General features: G+C 35.8%; 1 protein-coding gene across 1 annotated transcript in view; it reads left to right on the top strand.

The window, feature by feature from the left end:
- The window catches only part of LOC144761281 (cysteine-rich venom protein-like), a 207,386-nt gene that overhangs the window by 43,945 nt on the left and 138,333 nt on the right, over positions 1 to 25,108 (top strand). Inside the window, exon 2 of the mRNA XM_078646728.1 lies at positions 24,208 to 24,333. Within this exon, the coding sequence (XP_078502854.1) occupies positions 24,208 to 24,333 (126 nt within the window). The remainder of the gene's footprint in view (positions 1 to 24,207; positions 24,334 to 25,108) is intronic.

A 25,108-nucleotide genomic window follows, 5' to 3' on the forward strand; every position in this document is an offset into this window, starting at 1 on the left:
TGATTCGAGTCATCCCAGGGAGATGCGGATTCACATACCTGACCTCTAATGAGGGAGAAAAGGTACCAATTGCATTCAAATCACACTTGTACACAGAAGCTGAACAGAAATTCAGCAACAAAGAAAAAATTGTTCATGCAGTTCAAACCGCAATAGCTAGAGAAAAAGATCAAGCTGACGTTAGACATATCACAGTCAGAACAGCAGAATCAGCCTTTGAGGCACTAACAACACCGTGTAATTTACCAACAACAACATTGAATCCAGAATGGATACAATGGGTGAATTCAATCACAACGGACAAAGTATACTATTACTTTGATCCAGAACTAGAAGAAATAAAAAATCTAGAACATGAAAAAACATGCCCTCTGCCAATCGACATTCTGCCTTTACGATATTACGCCTGTGTAATTTATACAGACGGGCATGCTCAACCCCCCGTTTGGGGAGAACAGGCATACAACCCCACATGTGGGATTACAAAAGAAGTGTGGCGCGGAGGTAAACTAAAACCTCTTTTAACAAAAACACACTCAGTAGAAACTAATTCAGAACAACAAACGGAAATACTAGCATTGAAAATGGCGCTATATAATGCGGATCGCGAATTCCCGACACTTATAGTGTCAGATTCATATTACTGCGTCAAATCATATAACAAGGATTTGCAGACATGGATTCAAAACGGTTACAAAGATGACACAGATGCACCAATAAAGCAGAAACTGCTCTGGGAACAAATAGCTCTTTTACAAAAAGAGCTACCAAAGACTCACGTGACACACTCACTGAGTCATCAGCGTGATGGCGTTCACGTTGCAGGGAATTCATTGGCTGAGACAGCCACAGCGGCAGCCACTAAATCGGCTCCCGTAGTTCGAAAAAAGCGTACATTAAAATACATTGACGGTGAAACAGTGCTGGCGGTGAAAACGTCATCAAAAGGCGACTGCTCAGCGCTACCGATCAACTATCCACTCAATTATACATACATAATTGATGCAAACAATGTTCCTTTTGCTCGAATCCCTGGAGTGGGGGATAGGGCAATTCCAAACATGGAACATAGGTTAGGACTAATAATAGCGGCACACGAAGGGCTTGCTTCTATCCATGCTGGAGTCTCAGCCACAGTATCATTATTAAAACAGAGATACTGGTGGCCACAAATGAGAAGATAAACAGGGAACTATGTTCTAGAATGTGAAATATGTCAAAGAATGAAAGTATCAACGGTGAGACGTCCAGCTCAGACACCCCTTCTAATCTCGGATAAACCATTAGCCTGTGTTTATCTAGATCACTGCGGTCCCTTACAAAGGGACGGTAACTATAAATATATCTTGGTCGCAGTGGATTCATGCACGAGATTCATATGGATGTGGCCCCAGCGAACGGCTGACGCCAGAACTGTTATAAAAGATTTGCGAGTCTTTATCGGCACATACGCAATTGGCATGCTGCATTCGAACCACGCTCCTGCTTTTAGCTCTAGAGCTTATAAGGAGGCCATGGTCAGCATGGGCGTGGCATTGCGGTACTCTTGTCCATTTCACCCTGAGGGGAACGGAATTGTTGAAAGAAAAAACCGTGACATTAAGCAATCTATAACGGCAAAGGTATTAGGTTCGGGAGCTGGGTGGGTCAAACATCTAATAAGTGTCCAACGTAGTCTAAATAACTTGCCAAGAAATTCTCTGAAGGGATTCAGTGCGTACGAATTATTATTTGGAACTAGGATGTTGATCTCTGACATTGATAGTCAGACTTCAGTGGTGAAAGAAAAAAGCTTTGATATCAAAGACCGTTTGGCTATTTTGCAGGACTTAAACAAAACAAGAAAAGACCTGAGCAACATAAAGTTGAAACAACAGCCAACAACCACTGAAGAACCACCACCTGTCCCAGCAAGACCTGTCTGGATTCCAAAAGTCGGGGATCTAGTCAGGGAAAAGATCGCGGTAAAGAAGGAATTTGGGCCTTCTTACAGAAAAGCAGTTCCTGTCTTGTCTATCAACGGGACAAGATCAGTTGTACTACCGCCACTTGCTGGTAAAAAGGAGAACCGAGTTGTATCCATCGACCTGGTAAAACCACAATCATGTGGCCGATAACAAACAGTAGGCCAAGTGGACTCCCAATAAGTAGCCGAACACCAAGGTTTGCTACCAGTACAGAGGTCCTAACGAAGAGGCTCATCACATTCGAAACGCCTACAGAAGAACAACAAGAACTATGCAGCAATGCAATAGAACTCAGACCTCTGAAAACCCAAATAAAAACATTTAGCAGAGACACACCAATCTATAATGAAGTACCAAGCGAAAATGCAAGAAACAGTAATCCTGAAGCAATTGGAACAATTGACAGAACTGCATCCGGTTACTTCATAAACTTCGATGATTCCTCTGAAGGCTTCAGTGAATCAAAGACACAGCCATCATCAAAAACTTTTAAAGATAAAGCTAAAGAACTTTTGAAACAACTAAAAGAAACATATCTGATTTCTCCATGGATCGAATTTTGGGTGGGTTTTGGTGCATTTATCCTCATACTTTGGCTCATCATGATACTAACTTTGGGACGCTTCATTGAGGGAAAATATGCTAAAATTGACACAGTAAGTCAGAAAATCAACTTTATCCTCAAACCACACATATCTTCACACGTCGAGAAAAGAGAACTTTCTTCAGTCAACTTCACAGCCAATCCTATACCGGGTGGGGTAGCATGGGACAACACTGACTACGAAATCTATGGTCCGGTTGAAATCCTGAAATATCCACACCAAATTAAGATCTCATTGAGTGACTTTGCAAAACCAAGCTCATTTGCTGATGATTGGGACTTCGAAAGCATTAATAATATGATGTCTGACTTAGTAATGTCTGCTAAATTTACCAAACATGATTATTTGCAGGGTTCTACAAATTATGATAGTATGTACTGTTATAACCACTATGGTAACCATTTTTTACACAGATCTGCACAACCTAGAAATGTTTTAAATTATAATCAATGGGAACATTGTGCAACCCCTCCAAAAGGAAGCTCAAGAACCTTCTATGACAAATATTCATACTTTTCAGGTTTTAACACAAGTAATGCTGAAGCATTTTATTTCAAATTGTCAAACAAACACAAAATTGATATATTCAGACTCATTCTTTGAAAAAATGAATACTTTTGGTTTTGATTATTGGGACAAAAATGTTGAATTGAAAAGTGTTTGGGGTACAAAAGAATGGCAAGTTCAGGGTATAGAACCTTTGTTTAGAGCCTGCATGATCCCAGAACAAATGATATTTTTAAATGACACTGTTCAACAAACTACCTGTCTTGGCCTAGCCAAAATCAAAGACTTAAATAAACCGTCTATTCCAAAGCCAACAATGAACAGCAATAGCTCCATAGATGAAGAGATAGACGTAAATTATGTATTAAACCAAAACAGAACACATCCAGATTGGAAACAGTGGTTGATCTGGCCCACAGATACTAATAACTGTCAAGACAGATTCCTGAACAGAACACAGGGGTTCAAAATGACCAGGCCAGACCCTAGATATCCTCAAAGACATCACCCGGGGATAATAACCACCTACAGTGTGGGCAAATTGTGCCTTCAATGGCTACAAACTTCCACACTGACAGAAATTAAGCAACACCTAACTTTACTTACTGATGGTGCTGACTTGCGTGATTTCATTATGGGACCGCGCAAACAGCGTCAAAAACGTTTCATAGCAGCCTCTGTATATGCAGCATACAATGAGGCCTGGAAGGTTACTCAAATTGAAACAGCAGAGAGAATACGGGAAATTGACCGTATTAATTTGGAAAAATCACTTTCTGTAGTGGACAATGGGTTAATGACTCTGTCCTCCAGAATTTTTTCTTTGGACAGCATTGTGTCTTCAGCAATCGACATATTATCGCAAGACTTACTGTTGCTACAACACGGTCAGTCTCAATTGCGTTCTATTGTACAGCTTGGCTGGACGTTACAAAATCTACGTTCAGGCTATGTGCCTTGGCGTTTAATCAACACAACGTCACTATTCCAAATCTTTAACCTTACTGATAGACAAGTCAGTATGGCACAAAAGGGTGCTGATTATACAATCTTGAGCATTGAAAAACTCGAAAGATTACCAGTGACAATGTCAGAACGACCTGTCAGTGAATGGATAATACATGGGATAATAAATATTCCAATCTCAACCTTCAGGTTTCAATACTGCCAAAAATATATACAGGCTGGCATGTACGAGAAATTGGGAAAGGGGTACATTAAAAGAACATGGAACCTGCCCTATTCACATGCATGTGTCAGTAATAAAGGACAGAAAGTGTTTCTTAGTGGCGATAATTGTGCGATGTCACTAAGCGGCACGCTTCTGTGTAACGGAATTAGTTTGCATGGAGCCTGTGAAGGGAATTCATACAACCTTTCGTGTCACCAGCAAGGCGCACCTGCAACAGAGATAGAACCATTCTTTCAAAGACTCTATAATGGGAGTTACATTCTAATTGTAGATCGCAGATGTTGTAGTCTTATGCCCGGGACTCCTTATCTCGTAACTACGACTGCGAAGGTCAAGTGCTGTGGACGCTCATTGTTCCCCAGCTCCTTTCCAGACAGGGAGGCAAGGGCATGGCCCAATTTGAAAATTACTTCTATTCGAATAGATACTTTGAGCAGAATGAAAACAGTGCTTCTTCAGACGCCTACAAGGCTCACGTCATCAAAAGAAACGTATGATCTACAAGTCGCAAGGACGACTGCAGAGATACATTCATTGTTATCAACTAATTCCCCCATACATTTCGCAGTAATCCTGAATGAAATCTTAAATATTTCTGATACCAATGGGGTCTCAAAGGTATTTAAGACAGTATTTTCGATGGCATTAACACCATTCAAAGCCATACTGGGTATTTTTCCAGATTTCGTCCATTCGATTTTTGGCGGACTTCCCCTGATCTTGGGACTAATTGCAGGAATCCTATTCTTAGTCCTTATTTTTCGTTATGGCAACCCATGTCACAGACAAAACTCTTGCGACCAGGGAAGAAACAATCCTAGCCATTGGATACCGGGACCGGATATCAAAAATCCTGGGACTCTCCCGGCTTAGAGACCTGAACATAACTTGGTTTCTATCATTTCGACCAATGTGGCAAAGATGTGTTTTACCTGTATTAAGGTGTCTGCTATGCGGAGAAGAATGCGTGTTAGACACCTGTCTGACGCTACAATCGGATGCGCCAATGGATGCAGAAACATTGTTGAGCCCGATCAAGGTTCACGCTTTGTGCTGCCCTCAAAGGCTACCAATCCTGATGACGGCATTCGTGGAAGCTTCACCACTACGATTAAGGGGTAGTGAAGTTCAAGATGAAAGCAGCATCGAACAGGTACGACCTTCTGTCAGCAATGCGAATCAGAATGTCAATGGAGACAATCATGCGCACGAATGCATGGTTACACCTTTTTCCGAGTTAGTGGAACTTTCCCAGGAAGCTGTTGACAGCTTTTTCGAAAGCCTAAATGATATGATGTTCTCACCAGAGCAGAAATAGAGACTTTTGAGCAAGCTCGCACACGGCGTTCCCTGAATTCGGCCTTCAACTTTAAAAATAAAGTCACATGAACAATTTTACCTCCAGTTCACGGACAGCAATTTTTCAGCAGCCCCAAAATCTTTTTGCATATTTTTCGGGACACTATCTTCTGCTTAAAGTAAGAACTATTCTTAGAGAACTAAGGTTTCTAAATTTTAGATAGCTTATAGACATTAGCTGCCCGCTGGTATGTTCATAAATATTTTATTCTGTGATGGAATGGTCTCGAACTTTTTTTCTGTATTAAGAGCCATTTCATGTGTAAATTCTCATATACCAAATAGCAATAATGTATACAAATGTGTGATTACTTTGGCATTATTCTACAGCTTGAGTGCATACAATACATATGATTGCAATTCTTCCGTATATTTGAGAAATTTCAAAATGCATTTATGTATTTTGGGGTGGTAAGGTATACACTATACTCTATAGTATGTTTTACTATGCATAGATTAGTAAATATGTCCATAGTTAGCGTGGAGTGGGTGTGATGTATTCCTATAGGTTCTGAATCGATCCCCCTATTCCTGACCCTATTCTGGTTAAACAAACCAACAAGTTAACTAGCAGTCAGCCCATGAGGCAGAAAACCCCCATGATGCAGATACCGTTATCTGACGCAGTCACACTACGGCACAGGAACGTGTTATCTGATTAGGTCATAACGCTTGCGATCTAATTAGACAAGCGATATTCCTCCAGCCCCTGATAAGGCATACGGAGTTCTCATAACAAATCAAACCTATGACAACCTGGGCAAAACCCTGCGGCCATTGTTTTGATTTCACCGAGAACTTCAGCAAAAGAATGTGCTAACGAGCAAGTTGTATGACATCCTTATTGACGTATCTATGTCCATCCTTACGTCAATCTCGGCACCTTAAAGGTATAAATATTACCGATATTGCCCTATGCAAACACACGCGGTGGTGACGAGACGGAGCAGCCATACTTGCCGAAGCCCAGAGCAGAGCAGACCCCGCTGGCGCAGCCCCGCCTTCCTGACGCGCTGAGAACAAGACGCGCTGCTTTCTCCTGCCGAGAAATCCAGCACCGGCGCTTCCGGGTAGCCCTCGCAGGCAGCCTGGAATATCGAGACCAGAGAGAGAGATACCATCCCTCATTCAACCTAGATTCCAGGTACAGAACTGAATAACCCCTCGTAGAGAATTCTTTAGTTATTCACTTGGCAAAAACAAACTTAACTTAAACTGTAACTTTCTATTCCCGCCCACGTATTAGGCTTAGGTCAGGTACACGGGGTAGGCGTATTTAGAAACACCAGTTGAGTACGTTTAGTCAAATGTATACGTGTATGTAATATATTTTATCCATTTTAAACCTTCATATGGCTTAGAAACCATATCAATGTTTTTACAGTATTATTTTATACTTCTGCTTTTAATGTATGCACTTTACTTAGCTATAAGTATTGCAATAATATCGATCCATTTCTCTTGTATGAGAAAAGAGACTGATCAATAAATAACACCTTTTTATTGAACACGCCCGTCTCTTCCTTTTCTCTACATTCTGATGAGACTAAGAATGCACGTACTGACTGAGTAAAATAAATTGCCTTTTGTTCACACGACTCTCGAGATACACTCTTGATTAGGGGAGAGGAAAGTTGTCATGTTCTATGGTTGTCAGAAACTAAATCCCTTCTTGTCTAATCAGGGAAGTTAATTCCTTCCTGAACATTCGAGAAAGTTTCTAGTGAACTCTGAGCTAGCTGGCAAACCCAAAACTTTAAGTCTAATATCGACAGTAGTAGACCTAGTTAACGTCTGGTCTAGGCCTTTACTATTGAAGGTATTATTCCAATGCGCAGAGCCTATTGGGATAATAGGAACTACACTACAGTTTATGCAATTCAAAATCTTCTGGAGACAAAACTAAAGTAGAACTTGATTGGGAACGTGATTTGGATTTAACTTATCCCATCTTTTTATGGAAAACAATTTGGCTCAAGATACGAAAATCCTCTAGGGCAGCTAACGCCACATAAACACTTTTCTTTATTTACAACAGATTTCCCCTGCCCTCCTTCACAAGATAAATGTTGATATTCCCAATACTTGCTGGTCATGTTCCGCCATAAATGCTGATTTAAAACATATGCTTTTTACCTGCCCTTATGTACACAACTTTTGGACATGTGTCTGGAGACAGATTGTGTTAACAAAAAGGATAGACCAAGAAGGGGCTTTAGAGGTCAAGCATACCTCCATTTTTAACTCTCCGATACACCACTCACTTTCCAATATATTTTTGGGTTCCCTTTCTGATGATTGCTCTCATTCTCATATAAACATACAAATGTTGGACTTATTTTTGGGAGTTGCATTTCAGCAGATTACCAAACACTGTAAATCCCTATCTGGTTTATCCTTCTAGGCTTGGTGGTATGCGATTTGTCACAGACATGGATTAGATACACCTTGGGGTCGATTCCGATCCGGTAAAATCCCCGTCCGTACGAATCGTATCCGGAGCCGTTTCCGTACGACTCGTACGGACGCCGTACGACCAGACGATTCCGATCCCGATCGGCCGACCCGGACGCGATTCGTACGGTACACGTCGATTCGTACGGAAAAGCGCACGATCACCTACACACCGTACGGCGCGTACCCCCCATGATCGCAGGGGTACGCGCCGTACCCCTGTGATCATGCGGGGTACGTGCCATACACCCAGCGTACATGGGGTACGTGCCATACACCCACCGTACATGGGGTACGGTGCGTACCCCATGTACGCTGGGTGTACGGCACATTCCCCGCATGATCACAGGGGTACGGCGCGTACCCCTGCGATCATGGGGGGTACGTGCCGTACCCGGGGGTGGCGTTCCGTACCTGTTTTGGCGCGAACTCTGCGTTTACAACTGTTTTCGGCTCCCGTAGGAAAAGGGTCGTACGGCGCGTACCCTTCACGAATCGTACTTGCTGGGTCGTAAAAACCAGCCGCGAACCGTAGTGATGTCGCGTACAGCCGGTTCCGAGTGAAACTCGTACGGAGATTTGAGTCGTACGGAGTCCTGTACGACTCGTACAGAGTTTGGCACCTGGTACGGATCGTACTTCGTCGTACGTACGGGACGTCTGCGGGTACGATTCGTATGGGGAAAAAACTCTCCGTACGACGATTCGGAGCGCATTTTACCGGATCGGAATCGACCCCCTTATGTATACACGATGTCTCTTGCTGTAAAATGTTCACAGCTATTGGTCCCCAATTACAACGTTTCTTGATTGTCATGCTAAGATTTCGCGTGCACGTGCCAGCTCTGCACAATAAGTTTTAAAACCTACTTGACATTCTATTTTCTGATATCAGCTTTGTTGATTATATTTTTTAGCAATATGTTGTTATATCTCTAATGAGTACCCAGACCTGTTTCATAACTTTATATTTTTCTCCACTCATTTTTTCCCTCTTATTGATGATATAACCATGATTTCATGTATAATCTTATGTTCTCATATAATGTACTTATACCTTTTGTTATATTTGCTTTCTTTCTTTTTCTCTTCTGTTTATTATACCGCAATAAACTTTACTTTTTGAAACTTAAAACTACACTACAGGTTGTAATGGCGGGCCTGAGATATGTTTAAAGTCCTAATTAAGTGGGTGGCAGAATGTGTGCTGTAGACCTCCACTATCATTCAATTTACAGTCCCTGAGTACATGCAATACTATATACCAGAGACAGATAATTATATTAAACATGTCAATCAGGCGCAAGCCAACTGTACCATGTTTTAGAGAGGGGACATTTGGTAGCAGTGATAAAGTGCATAGAGTCATAATGCCAACACAAATGAATTCAGATAACAGGAAAGGTGAAGGCAAATATTGGGGGAAGAATGACAGGTATAACAGGCATAGTCAGGTGATCTCCCGTATGCGTAATTGCTCTGTACCCAACTTATTATCTATGGAGTACCCACTTTCATCCATGTGTAAAACCTCTGGGGGAGCTACTATCTAATTTGGCTTTTACATTTTGTCCGACAGCCATCTAAGGCTGGATCAAGACTGTGAGTTCAAGATTCAGAAAAACTCTACAAGTTCCCAGGCAGTCTGAGGCCATTTATGACTGAATGCTTGCTAACTTCTTAAATATTAATGGAGGCAGAAACGAAGTGCTTACCATTAGTGATGAGTCCTCTAGCATGTGTCTGGGTTTAAGGACTAAGGCGTAAAGTGCAATGGCCTCCTGTGGAGGATGGTTGGAGGAGGAGAATTAGTGCTGGTCCTTCAACACTATAGAATGTCGGCATACAGTAGTGATTGCTAGAAAATTAGTTACGGCTCTGTGCATAAAGGCTGGAGAAGAAGGGCAGAGTTAATGAGAAGGAGGAATTGGCAAGGGGTTTCCGGGTGCAGAGGGTACAATCTAAGCTACATTTGAATGTGTAATGCACATGCAATATAGGAGCCCAGTTTTACAGAATCTGTACCTTTTTTTTATAAAAAAAGAAATCCCATTGTCTTTGATGTGAATATTAAAGTGTACATCACATTCAATACAGGTCGAATCTACTAAGAAAATGGCGATCTTGGCTTGACAGATGCAAAGTGGCGCCAATTGTGGATTTTTATGTCAGTTCAGTTGTTTTGTGGTTTGGGGTGCTAACAAACAATGATCAATATAAGGACTCCGAACACAATACTTTTGAAACCTTTTTCGCCCTCACTGACGGACCCCAGAAGGAGACTCAAGACCTGGATTTGACTAACTGCAGCAACCCAGCGCCTGGATATACTAATGGGTGTTCAGACGTGCTTTACAAGAACTGATTTATTGAAACAGTTACAACTTTTATACTTTTCAGCACAATCATGTTGTCTAGGATTTTACAGTAGCAAACAGGGGACTTTCAAAAGATCTTACTATCAACAAATCGGGGATACATTTTATGAGACAAGTCAGACACTGGTGTGTAACAGGACTCAAGTACAGAGGTGCAGGTATAGCCTGATTTGACTGCCACACCAGAGATTGGCATTAGCAAAAGGAACAGAGATTGAGGTTGTATGCTCTAGGCTCAGGGGGGTCTTCACCTGTAAAACAGTCCCACATTCTCAAATCCAGACACATGCCTGGGTTTATCTTAATAGGGCAAAGGAGTGTTGGTGGGAAACATCCTTTACATCGCGGTGACTACACCGCGATGCAGTTGCAACGCAGCCGTTACAATGCAAGTGTTACATCGACTTACGCTGGATGGCGCTATAACCTAAGGAATAGTAAGATTTACTATTCCAACTCCTTCCCTACTGTACGTAGACTGGTGTTGGAATAGTAAATCTTACTACTACTAAGTCCAGTGCCCTCCAGCGCAAGTCGTTGTAACGACTTGCGTGGTAAAGACTGCGATGTAACATACCGGGATCATTTTGATCGCGTTGTTACATCACATATTCGTGTTGACTGTTGTACTACATGGTTTAAAAAAGAATAAGTGCTATGACACTGGCAACTCTGGCTGCATCATGGAGCTTTTTTGATTGACTTTGTCAATCTGCACATCAGCACGAGCTGCTATGCAGCATGTTTTAAAAACTTTTAGAAGGTTGATACACCTTATGTAGGTGAGACCTACTAGCTTTGCCAATGCTTGCTACTTTTGTAGTTTGCAGGGTTGAAAAAGCAGCCATTCGTGTAAGCTGCATAGCCAAGACTTCTGTTTTCATTTTTTGTAATGACATCTCACCATGTGTGGCTAAGAATAATGTGCTATACCAATCTATAGCTTCATGTGGCCTCTTACATTGAACCATACCATACACTTCCATACTTCCTATATAATTGGTATACTCTGCAGGAACTCAGCTTAACAGCAGATAAATTAAGTTGTAAATTTTTGTAGCGTGGTTTATCACCTGTAAGGATATCAACGCGCTGTCCATGGGCAGATTAAGGGGCAGATGTATCAAGATTCCATTTTGCGAATCCTAAATAGTGATTTTTTGCGAATCGCTATTTAGAATTCGCACAATGGAATGTATGTACAATTTCGCTATTTTTTAGCGATTCCTTAATATTCTTTATTTGCGAATTCGCATCTTGCGAATTCGCAAATAAGGAATAATCACCAATGCATTCCTATGGGCCAGGAGGCCCATAGGAATGATTTTGAACTAATTCTCAAATTGCGAATTCGCAATTTGGTAATCGCAATTTGAGAATTATTTCAAGGGTGCAGGGGTGTCTGAAAGACACCCTGCTGCACCCCTGAAATGTACATGTGTGTGCATATGGCGCACATACATGCCCAATGGGCATGTGTGTGCGTCACATGCCACCTTTAAAAATGCAAAATTGTGCATGTTTTTAGGACTTCGCAAATTACCATCAACTACAAGTTGGTGGTAATTTGCGATTCCTTAACAATAATTCACCAAAAAAAAGCTTCATACATAGCATTTAAGGAATTGCAAAATTTGAGATTCCTTAAATGTTATGGCAAATTAAGTAATCGCAAATTTTTGCGATTTCTTAATTTGCGAATTTTTGTTGCATTCTAAAACATGCAAAACAACCATTTGCGAGTCGCAAAACGGTTGATACATCTGCCCCTAAGTGATTTGTCCAGAATCACAGGATGCTGAGCCGATGCCAAGACTTAAAATCCGGATCCCCAGTTCCAGAGTCAGCATCTCTGGCCAATGCTCCACATCCTCACCTCATGGAACCTAAAAGTGATACTCCAACCCTATTCTGCTTGATTTTCTTTATATAGATTAGATTTGTTTATAGCTTGGAATAGAAAATTGAGGTTTGTCCTGCAGAAGATTGAGATGTAGGCTTTAGCGTAGCTCAGAAAGTTTGCCATTTATGAATCAGTCTCTAATGAGCTTGCACTAATAAAGATACAGAAATTAAAGTAGTAAATAAAGGCAGGCAGGAGTCATTGCTATATGATAGTATATAGATGGAGGCAAAAAAAATGGATAGCAAAAGAATTTAGTAAGAAACAATACAACCATACCAGTGGAAGTATCAATATTTTTGAACACTACATTATTTTTTTCTCTGGTATCTCGAAATGGTGATGAATTTTCTGAGACTACCAATAAAATCATGTTTTACTCACATTGAGGATACTACAGATTGTTTGAGTCAATTACAGCAAACTGGTTTTGCCTTCCAACAAAGGTATTCTGTTCTCACTAAATTTCACATCTTTATACAACGTGATATCCCACAAGAAGTAGATGGAAATAATAGAGGGGTTCTTACTACAACATTCAGATTTAAATGCCAACAAAACATGCTTTTTTGATATAAATATTATAATGGTATAGCTCCTTTACATTTGAAAAGAAGTTCCATAACCAGCCAAGGGTTTGAGAATGGCCTCAAATTTTGCAAATATCTGTGCATATCCTTTTGTAACACAACATATACTGAATCAACATAGATTCCAATTAATCTAATACAGTGGATGAATTTTGTTCAAATAAGAAAGAAAGTCACAAATTCTATTTTAATTTACATTGTCCATTAATTTGGCCTATATCCTTTGTGTCATCTGACAGAATGCTTGCTATGTTTAGCATTTATGGTTGATCACACTTCTGCGGTCATGAAAAAGCAGAAATGTAATCATTCAGATCAAGATGTGTTTTTGCAGTGCCTAACGGCCACATGCATCATTGTTGGATTTTGCAATTCCTAAATTGCGAAAATTATGGAATCGCAATTTAGGAATTGCAAAATCCTATGCATCAAGAAATCTTAAAAGTTTTTAGGATTTCTTAATTTTCGGAATTTGCGATTCCTTAATTGCGAATCGCAATTAAGGAATGGCATTACATGGATTCCTATGGGCCTAAAGGCCCATAGGAATCAATGCCGTTTTGCATTTTTTTTTTGCGATTCGCAATTTGTTGATGCATTGCAAGGGTGCTGAGGGGGTCCAAAGGACCCCCCCCTGCACCCTTGAAATGTTTTTTTAAGTGCAAGTTTCACACACACATGTCCAAAGGACATGTGTTTGTGTAACATGACACTTTCAAAAATGCATTTTTGAGCATTTTTGAAAGATTTCGCAAATTAACACGAGGGTCAACCTTGTGTTAATTTGCACCTCCTATTTTCAAATTCGCAATTTAAAAAAAAATCATGCATTGCATTTAAGGAATCGCACAAATGCGCTTCCTTAAATGCAATCGCATTTTTAGGAATGGCAAAAAATTGCAAATTTTGTGAAAATGTTTCATGCATCCCAAAATGTGATTTTGGAATCGCAAACGGCCGATTTTTCCGAATCGCACCGTTTGCGACTCCAAAATCACTTGATGCATGTGGGTGTATGTGTTATCTCACAAATGTGTTGTCAACTGTGGCCCCTCTCAAGCATTGGTCCATTGCACAAATATCTGCCTATATAAAATGATTTATGTAGACTGCATCCTGCAATCTCAATTGCTCAGTATTAGGGATAATGCAATAAAACAGAAACTTAAATAGCAAAATACTTTGGGGATGGTGGGAGCGAAGGTTTATGAGTAAAAAGTTAAACAACAACATGTGATGGGTTATTTGCACTTTATGGGAAACAATGTTAAGCTATTTTGGATTATTATAGATTACGCTATAGAGGTAGAAATATATCCTATTGGAAGCCCATTGCACAATGGTAAAGCAAATGTTCCAACAAATAATAGGTTGCTTAAGTAAATGCAGGCATATTCCAAGTTCATCTCTAAAATAATATTAGAAGAGCTTCAGGAGTGTATTGAGAAATGTAATCTTCATCAAAAAAACAGTAATTGGTGTTTCACAAAAAATCTTCTTCACTTATAAAAGGAATCTCTCTTATTCCTTAGCCTTGCAGATGTTCAACTGGCATAACTCAAATTTTTTTAATTGTTGTTTGTCATTTTAAAATAATCATTAGAAAAGGTTTATAGGAGCACCCCATGGAGGAAGCTAGCAGGGTGGGATATCACTAAAGCTCTACTCTAAATCTTGATAGTGCTACGTACTGACTCCATACTAACTGTTGGTCTATGAACAAACCTAGTAAAGAGAGTAGTTTAACAGTCAAATGCCATTCAGCAACAGTACAAATTAGGGTTGCCTCCAGGCCTCGATCCTATCATGCTTATTTATTGCAAACATTTTTCCTAATTAGGAATTATTCATTTGCATGCCTTCAACATTTAAAGGTAGCTGGCAAGTGCCTAACCTATGCAGATGATTTGGTACTATTTGACAAAACACCTATTGGATCACAAGGACTAATAATTAGGGCTGATGTATCTAATCAGTGACATTTTCTCCATATTTCTAGCAAAACCAAAAAAGGATGGCAAATGTAGGCAACTTTCGACATATTAGATGGTTCTCAGGAAGACTTTCATTAAGAAAATGGATATATTTGCATAGGTGTCAAATTTGGTAGGATAATGAATTAAGCACATATAGGCACAGTTCATACAAGTCTTACACATTTTTACTGCTAGTTCTGAAAGGCACACTTTGAAACGGTAACTAGACATAATATCGACTCCACAATATCGAATGGACAAAATATCGAGTTAAAAATATCGACAATAATAAAATATCGATAACAAAAATATAGTTGGGAAAAATATCGATTAAAATAATGATAAAAAAATATCGAGTACAAAAATATCGACTCAAAAAAATCGACAAGACAAAATATTGATAAATAGTCAAAGTAAAAAATATCGATAATATGTAGAAAAAATGTTTTAAAAAAATTATTATAAATTGTAGTTAATGTTTAGGAGCGGGATGTTGGGTTAATAGGGGATAAGGGTGGGGAGTAATTTAAAAAAAATAATTATTTAATATATGTTTGTAAATATTTTTAATTAATAATTAATTGGTAAATAATTAATATTAATTATTAAATTAATATAATTTTGAACATATTTTTTATTAGTAATTAATTGGTAATTAATTAATATTATTTAGTTAATTACATTAATTAGAGTAATTTTTTATATATAATATTTTGTTATTGTTAATTAATTAATTGGGAAAAAATATTATTGATTATTACATTAAATTAATTACAGCTAATGTGCTAATATATTAACTTCTTTGTTATTGTTATAAATTGTAGTTAATGTTTAGGAGCGGGATGTTGGGTTAATAGGGGATAAGGTTGGGGAGTAAATTAAAATAAATAATTAATTAATATATGTTTGTAAATATTTTTAATTATTAATTAATTGGTAAATAATTAATATTAATTAGTTAATTAATTATTATAATTGTGTACATATTTTTTATTAGTAATTAATTGGTAATTAATTAATATTAATTAGTTAATTACATTAAATAGAGTAATTTTTATATATATAATATTTTGTTATTGTTAATTAATTATTTGGGAAAAAATATTATTAATTATTACATTAAATTAATTACAGCTAATGTGCTAATATATTAACTTCTTTGTTATTGTTAATTAATAATTAATTGGTAATTAAATAATATTATTTAATTTTGGGTAAAGGGGTATTTTTAGGGTTCAGGGTCAGTTTTGGGTTTTTGGGTAAAGGGGTATTTTTAGGGTTCAGGGTCAGTTTGGGGTTTTTGGGTAAAGGGGTATTTTTAGTGTTCAGGGTCAGTTTTCAGTCTTTAGGTAAAGGGGTATTTTTAGGGTTCAGGGTCACTTTTGGGTTTTTGGGTAAAGGGTTATTTTTTAGGGTTCAGGGTCAGTTTAAAGTTCTTGGGTAAAGGGGTATTTTTAGGGTTCAGGGTCAGTTTTCAGTTCTTGGGTAAAGGGGTATATTTTTGGGTTCAGGGTCAGTTTTCAGTTTTTGGGTAAAGGGGTATTTTTAGGGTTCAGGGTCAGTTTTCACTTTTTGAGTAAAGGGGTATTTTTTGGGTTCAGGGTCAGTTTTGGGTTTTTGGGTAGAGGGGTATTTTTTAGGGTTCAGGGTCAGTTTTAAGTTCTTGGGTAAAGGGGTATTTTTAGGGTTCAGGGTCAGTTTTCAGTTTTTGGGTAAAGGGGTATTTTTAGGGTTCAGGGTCAGTTTTCAGTTTTTGGGTAAAGGGGTATTTTTTGGGTTCAGGGTAAGTTTTGGGTTTTTGGGTAAAGGGGTATTTTTTAGGGTTCAGGGTCAGTTTTAAGTTCTTGGGTAAGGGGGTATTTTTAGGGTTCAGGGTCAGTTTTCAGTTCTTGGGTAAAGGGGTATATTTTTGGGTTCAGGGTCAGTTTTCAGTTTTTGGGTAAAGGGGTCTTTTTTGGGTTCAGGGTCAGTTTTCAGTTTTTGGGTAAAGGGGTATTTTTAGGGTTCAGGGTCAGTTTTGTGTTTTTGGGTAAAGGGGTATTTTTAGGGTTCAGGGTCAGTTTTGGGTTTTTGGATAAAGGGGTATTTTTTGGGTTCAGGGTCAGTTTTGGGTTTTTGGGGTACAGGGATATTTTTAGGGTTCAGGGTCAGTATTGGGTTTTTGGGGTACAGGCGTACAGGTATAAAATAAATTTATATTAAATCAATGAAATGAAATTAAAAAAAAAAATTACATTAAATTATTACGTTTTTAATTTATTTTAAATGTATATGTATTAGTTATAATTTTTTTAATATGTTTTAATGTTTTTATTTAATATTTGTAAAATGTTATGTATTTTACAATTATTTTTACATTATTAATAATACTTTTAAAAATACGATATTTTTTAATTCGAAATTTTTGTACTACGATATTATTTTTTCTATATTTTTGTACTTACCTTTATGAAGATATGACTCCGATATTTTTGATTTAGATATTTTTGTGTTGATATTTTTGTATGTAGATATTTGGTCTATCGATATTATGTCATACATTCAACATAATATTAGTATTAGGAATATAAAGTGTGCAAAAAAATAATATAAATATAAAAAATAATTAAATAAATTTTAGTGACAAAAAGTTGCAAATTTTTCTGCAAATAAATAAATTTAGTACTACTCTACAAAAAATATAATAAAAATAAATGTAAATAAAATTAATAAAAAATATATAATTATTTGACAACATTTTATACCATAACATTATACTAAAGTAGCTAAAGTAGCAATTCTAATTTATACATGGTCAGTGTCCAGCACCTTTCCTGATATTAGTTTGATTGGAGTAGGAATAGTAAATAATAATTGGTCAGTGTCCAGCAACTTCCCTGATAATAGTTTGACTGGAGTAGGAATAGCAATTATTAATTGGTCAGTGTCCAGCACCTTCCTTGATATTAGCTTGACTGGAGTAGGAATAGTAATTAATAATTGTTCTGTGTCCAGCACCTTCCCTGATATTAGCTACACTGGAGTTGGAATAGTAATATAATTTTTTTCTGAGTCCAGCACATTCCCTGATATTAGCTAGACTGGAGTTGGAATAGTAATTAATCATTGGTCACTATCCAGCACCTTCCCTGATATTAGCTTGACTGGAGTAGGAATAGTAAATAATTATTGGTCAGTGTCCAGCACCTTCCATGATATTAGCTTGACTGGAGTAGCAATAGTAAATATTAATTGGTCAGTGTCCAGCACATTTGCATATAATTGTACATTACCGTGTTATTATATTACAAAATAATGCAAAATGGATGTTTTCACAAAACTTTATTACATTTTTAAAAAAAAATTATGTGTACTACAATACAATCACAATCAAAAAGAACATAAATTTTTTTTGAAATTTAGTATTTCCAGAATAACACATTATCATTTATGTATATGTTGTAAATTATCACACAAAATTATTTAACAACATTTTTTCTGTAAATAAACATATTTATCATCATTAACTTTGAGTAACAAGTATTTATATTGAAATAAATAAAAAAACAGTTTTTTTCAGCTTCTTCCATTTATATTTAATAATGTTAATATTATATATTAATATTATTAAATATTTATTTTTTAAATTTACATTTTTATAAAGTAACATGACAATTATTATATTTGCTCAAGATATGGAAATACAAATTAAGACATTTTTTGGTACATATTTCAGACAATGTTGTTTTTAAATGAAACATATAAATATATTATGTTGTAAACTTTATAACTGTATAGGGGAAGAATATGTTTAATAATAATATCTGGTATTGGCAAAAGATTATTTATGCAATTATATACTTTTATAATACTTAGAAATTATTATAAAACATTTTGTAATAATTAATAAAAATAATAACAAATATATTTATTATTATTATTATTATTAATTACTAAACATAATCATTTATCTCTTCTTTTCTGAAAAACATACATTCAGAGAAATAAAAATACATTATTTCAGGGCATTGTTTATATATTAAATGGTTATAATTTTTTTATTAATAACAATAAATAAGTTATATTTTTTATTATTATTAATTATTACCATAAACAATTATTATGTTTAGTTATAAACAAACACAAAGTTATTCCAATAAATGTACACAATAAGAAATTATTTACATATATTATTTCAAGTGTTACATAATTTTTTAATATTATTAATATATAATAATTACTATATATTAATTAATATTAAATATATTTATATTTTTTAAACAATTTAAATTATAATGAGTCTAGTGTATTAATTTGTTAAAATAACAATGTGTATGTATTATATTTTTTTACTATAACATTGTATTTTCTATGATACCTTTTCAAAAATGGTTTAAGGGGACTACTTTTTTACCGCGTAAGGTTATTGCGCTTCATTCAGGACTGGAGAAGCTCGCGGTCGGGAGTTGCTTCGCGTGGAGAGAGGTAAGGTTATTTTTACATACAATTTATAACTGAGTGGTAATGTTTGAGGGTATATTCGAACTGTGTAGTGTTTTTGTGTGTATGTATGAATTGTTTATGTAGCGTTTAGGTGAAATGTCGTTGTTATAGATGCGTTGTGTATGTTTTAGTTCTAGTGTTATTTTAAGTGTTAGGAAATGTCTTCTTACATGGTTAATGTTAATTGTGAGTGTATTTACAAATGTTATGGGCTATTTGTGGGTGGGTTTCGTTATGTATGTTTTTTTACAGGTTCCGGTTCCTCGCATGAAAACTACATGGAAGGAAGCGTGTTTTTTTCAGGAGAAACTAATGTATGACTTATTATGGTTATATTTTGACATGTATCTCCTATTTTTCGTGTTTGCCAGGAGCGGATTTTAAATTTTTTAAACATTTTTCGGGTTTTTGGAGGGTTTCGTATTGGATTGATACATTGATATGCGTGACCGTTTTTCAAAAGTTGTGTGTATATCACTTTAAATACTAAAGTGTCCACACTACTGTTTTCGGGATTTCCTGGAGCGTTTATTTCATTTTTACATAATTTTCGAGTTTATGAGGGTTTCCCATATTGAAATTGTCCTACATTGCAATGGATTGTATGGATTGTATTTTGCTTCATTACGTCTTTTTCATCTACAAAAATTTTAAGTATTTAAAGTACTTTTTTTATTGGGTGGGAAATGTCGATCTTTATGTAATGTGTATGTGTGATGTAATTATAAATATTGCATATTTGTTCAGAAATAATGACCCAAATTTTGATAAGTTTCTTAAACAAATATGTATTATTTATAATTGTTTAGAAATGTTTATGATTTTTATATTTACCATTATTGTAAGAAGACATTAGTATATTTTGTAGACATTTTTATAGTAGGCTTTTAGCTATTATTGACAGGTATTCTAATCCTCTAGTTGTAGGATATAGTGTGACTTGACTTTGCAGTAGTCGGAACATTTGTTTAGTTTGTTTTGTTAGTTTTGGACCAATTTGGGTCACAGATTGTTCCATTCTCAGTTCTTGATAGCTTTGTTCTTTTTTCAAAGCTTCTAGTAGGTTATGGAATGTGGGTTTGGCTCTGCTTGTGGTAGCTTGGAAAGCATTATGCCACCCTTCTACACTGTTGTTTGTTTTAGCCTCTTGGTTTAAAGTACTAAGATAGACATTCCACCAAGGGATTTGGAATTTGGGTTGGCATCGATGTCCAGATCTGTGCAACCTTCCCACCCAAGTATCTTCGAAATAGTCCAGTAATGGGGTTAGTTTATCTTCATTCCTCTTGTAATATGTGCTGTCAATTAATAAATTATAGTGTTCCGCTACATCGGTAACAGGAACGTAGGCCAGTGCTATCAATTTTTTAATTTGATAGGCAAAGGTGCTATCTGTTGAGTATAGAATACTTAAAGTTGATTTCTGGAGATGTCTCCATATGCTCTGATTGAAATGATAGTAGCAACCCTGGATTGCTGTGTGGGGAAATGTTTTCAAAATGCTATTAATCATAGCTAATTCGAAATCAATAATTATTTTTTGTGGAAAATAATTATTGATTTCATTTTTGAGAACATTTAATATTTCTGTATAAGTGTTTTGCTGTTTGTTAGGTAGCAAACAGTAAATGAAAGGGATGTTATAGTTATGGTATAAACCGTGGATGGAATATAGTTGATAAAAAGGTTTTGGGCATTGTTTAAATGTTCCATCCATCATCCATTGGGGACACTGTTGGATTTTTCTTAAATTACTTGCAGTTGCAAACATTATGATTCTGTTTGTACTGCTTTCATTGTCAAAAAGGATAAATTTGTCTTTATTGTGTATGATGCACATTTCTGGTGAAATAATAATTTCCTCAAAAGTAGTAGGGTTGGGTTGGGTTGTGGTAGTGAGTCTTTTAGTGTATGCAATTGTGTGTTTAAGGGAGTCAATAGAGGGTAGTTGACCTGAAGCATGGGCTGGGACTTTTAACAGTTCTTCTTTAAGGATTTGTGTTGTTGGTTTATCACTTTGTGTGCTAGCAGTTTTTATACTTTCTAAAGCATCTCTTATTTCAATTTCTGTGACATTGGGGGGATGATTGTGTTCCCTGGTAAATAACACATTAGTTTCCTCAGTAGTAGCCCTTCCATAACATTTGTTTGAGTAATATTTGGTACATTTCCAGAAAACTTTTCTACCACTTTGTCTTTCCTGATTATAAACATAGCCCATATAACATAACAGTAATTTATTTTTCTGTGACATAACAAATTCTGCACCTTCTGTCATTTTGTTTTACTTGTTCTAGGAAAGAGTAGAAAGAAACAAAATCAAAAAACATATATTTCACTTTGTGGTGCAAACATAATTAATGATGTATTTATACTTACAGTTACTAAAAGTAGTAATCACAAATGCAGAACTGTATTTTGAAATATTTTCTTGTATGTATTTCTTTATTTACTGTTGGTATGAAAATATAGAAATGCTAAGTTAATGTTTACACATAACAAACGTTTTTCCTAGGAAAAAGCAGTTTTCTATTTTGCTTAGTAGGACATTTGATGTAAACATTACATATACTTACTTGTTTAAATAGTTGAGTTGTAGTATTTGGTGGAGTACATCAAGGTAGTAAAGTTCAGATCTGTAGAGAAGATAGAATAAATAAATGTAAAATATTATAAATAATATTTGGAACCGTTGGGAAATTGGAAATATTTAAAAGTATACAAAAATCTTAATAAGTAGTTTTGTTTGCTGTAGGTAGAATAGATGTATGATGTATTCAGAATATCTGTAGAGGAAATATAAAATAAATAACATGGTGTTAAGAACATAGTTTTCATTTTTTTCGGAAGTTTTAGACAAATTACAAGTATACTTACATTTTTTACAAGGGTAGTCTTGTCTTTTGGTATAGTTGATGTTGGATGTTTTTATTGAATCTGTAGGGAAGATGTAATATGCAAGATACGTTGTTTAGAAAATAGCATTTTTAATATTGGGTGTTTACTATCAAAAACATACATACTTACATGTTTAATTAGTGTAGTTTTATACATTTGTAGTGTTGAAATAGGAAAATCTCAGAATATCTGTGAATAAAATGTTTAAAATAAAGAATGAATCTTGTGAAATAGTGTTTAAAAACAGCAGTTGGTGTATAACAGAGCATTAATATATACTTACTATCTGATTTTCCAGGTGAAGAAATAGGAGCATGTACTAGGAATTTATTTGGAGTAGTTTCTATCAGAAATGTAGGAGGAGATAAAAATTAAATAAGTGCAAGAGTTAGGAGATATAAGTAAAATAGTAGACTACTAATTTAGATTTCTAAATAATGCACTGTAACTTACTTGAATAATTAGCTAGTGAGCTGGATCTTTAAAGATGTTTGTTCAGGAACAAAATCTTCAGAGTGTTGGCATCTTCTTTCTATAGAGTTAGCAGCAACAAATGGTAGAATGCATGTATCCCTTTTATAGTATGTGTATTTTGTGTGCTTTGATTTGATTGGTTGTAGGATGAAATGAAGCATTGTATAGGCTAGTTTGAATTTTTTTTTTGTTAATTGGTGTGTTTGTTGATGTGAGAATGGTGGTATGTGGTGATTTCCGCATTAAAGCAGGTTAGTTGTTAAATAAAATAGATGTGTAAGTGAAAATTAAATAATGAAAATGTTAGTTAAAAGTAAAGAATATTTTTCAAATGATATAACACATTTATTAGATTGTACAGTAAATGTAGATAAATAGGAATGTTATAAAAGTAACAGGTATTATATGTAAAATGTTTTTTGTATAGAGCAATGACTTTTATTGACGATTAATATGGTATTTTAGACATGAAAGGGTACAAAAAAGAACTCGATATTTTATTTGAAACGATATTTTTGTACTCTATATTTTAGTAGTCGATATTTTTGTAGTGTTAGGGGTAATTTCATGAAAAACGATATATTTGTAGTCGATATTTATTAAGGCGATATTTATGTACTCAATATTCTAAAGAGTCGATATTTTTGACTCGATATTTTTGTAGTTGGTGTAATAAGTATACAAAGTCGATATTTTTGTCGTCGATAATTTTTCAACGATATTTTAGCAAGTCGATAATGTGACCGTTGATAATATTTCAGTGATCCCTTTGAAACGTGTGCATGCTAACAAAATGTGGAAAATGAATACCTATTTTTAAGGTGACAGTACAGAATGTGAAACTATTGTTCAATAGACATGGATGTCACAGAATATAATCGGGCTTGCAAGCTTGTTATGCGGGGGATGATATATGAACAGTAGAAGTAAAGTTGTAAAATATCAAGTTGTTCAAAGTTGATTTAAAGTGACGTCTAGAGAAGTAGTTAAAGAAATACAGACAAGAACACAAATTAGTTATATGATTGTTTGTTGGATTTAAAGTGACACTAATAAAAGAGATGTTTTCATAGATTGGCATTATATTGTGTTCTACCTTTGAGGAGAATTGACAACATGATATCAATGGCAACTGTACATTACAACTCCAGTTCAACTATCACATATTTATTTTATTCTCTAAATTAAAGGCTGAAGAAGTGCAGCAGACTCAGATTTTAAGTGTTTTATGTGGGATTTCCTATTTGATTTTAAGTGTTTGACATTTTGAATTCTGATGCACTCATCTGTGATTTTTGATAACTATTTTCATACTTCTTGAAAGAGAAAATGTAGTCTGGTGCATATAGTAAACTGCATTAATAAAATTGAAGAACACACATTAAAACATAAGTGTAACACTTCTCTGTTATTTATATTTAGGCCTATGAAATAAGAAACTGTTCCACAATCAGAACAAATCAACTAGTGAATCAGCAAGAAATTGTTTCAGCTCACAATTACTTCAGGAAGATGACTGTTCCTCCTGCAGCCAACATGCTAAAAATGGTAAGCTGATAATTTGGTGTCGAATAGTTGTATACTATGGTTCTGTTAGTCAGTTTTAATCTGGGAGATTCACTATGAACAATTACTGTTCATTAAAAAGGGCAGTTTTTTTTAATTGAACGTATTTTCACATACACTTGCAAATGATAACACTCAACCGAGTGCAAATGTGTTTAAAGTAATCCTAACCAAGTTCACAGTGTTTATACCTGAATGACACATAATTTAAATATAAAAAGCAGTGCTTGTACAGGGGCCATTAACTTCTAGCTTCCCTTCGCTGTCTATCCAAGTTGCTGATAAAAGATCTTTGAACCAACATAGGGCAGATTTTTCAGGATGGATTTTGCAGCTCCATCAGTTTTCCAGTACAGCTTTGGATGTGCCTACCTGTGGCAATTGCTGCCCCTCTAGTGGCGGCTGAAAAAGTTTTCTAAGACTGGTTGTTCCATCATTGAAAAGGATGAGGAATAGTCTATAACCTCCTGCATCTAATCCATAAGAGTTTGAAAGTATTTTGGAAGAGACTGAAAATGTAGGCTGCATAAGCATTAGCCGAAATTAAAAAAGTAGCTGTTGCATAGGCTCTCTTAACAGTCCCTGCTACTCTCTTATCCACTGAGCCAGTAGGCAGGGCATCCTCTGAACGGACTGTGCCTTGTGAAGACATTCCTGCAATTAGATTGTCAACTTTAAAAGATGCCAGGAATTCTATGACATTTTCCTGAGGATACATTTTGAGAACATTTGTTTAATGACTTCTCTCCACTCATGT

The sequence above is a fragment of the Lissotriton helveticus genome, chromosome 6 (genome assembly GCF_964261635.1).
Source record: "Lissotriton helveticus chromosome 6, aLisHel1.1, whole genome shotgun sequence".
Classification (NCBI taxonomy): Eukaryota; Metazoa; Chordata; class Amphibia; order Caudata; family Salamandridae; genus Lissotriton; species Lissotriton helveticus.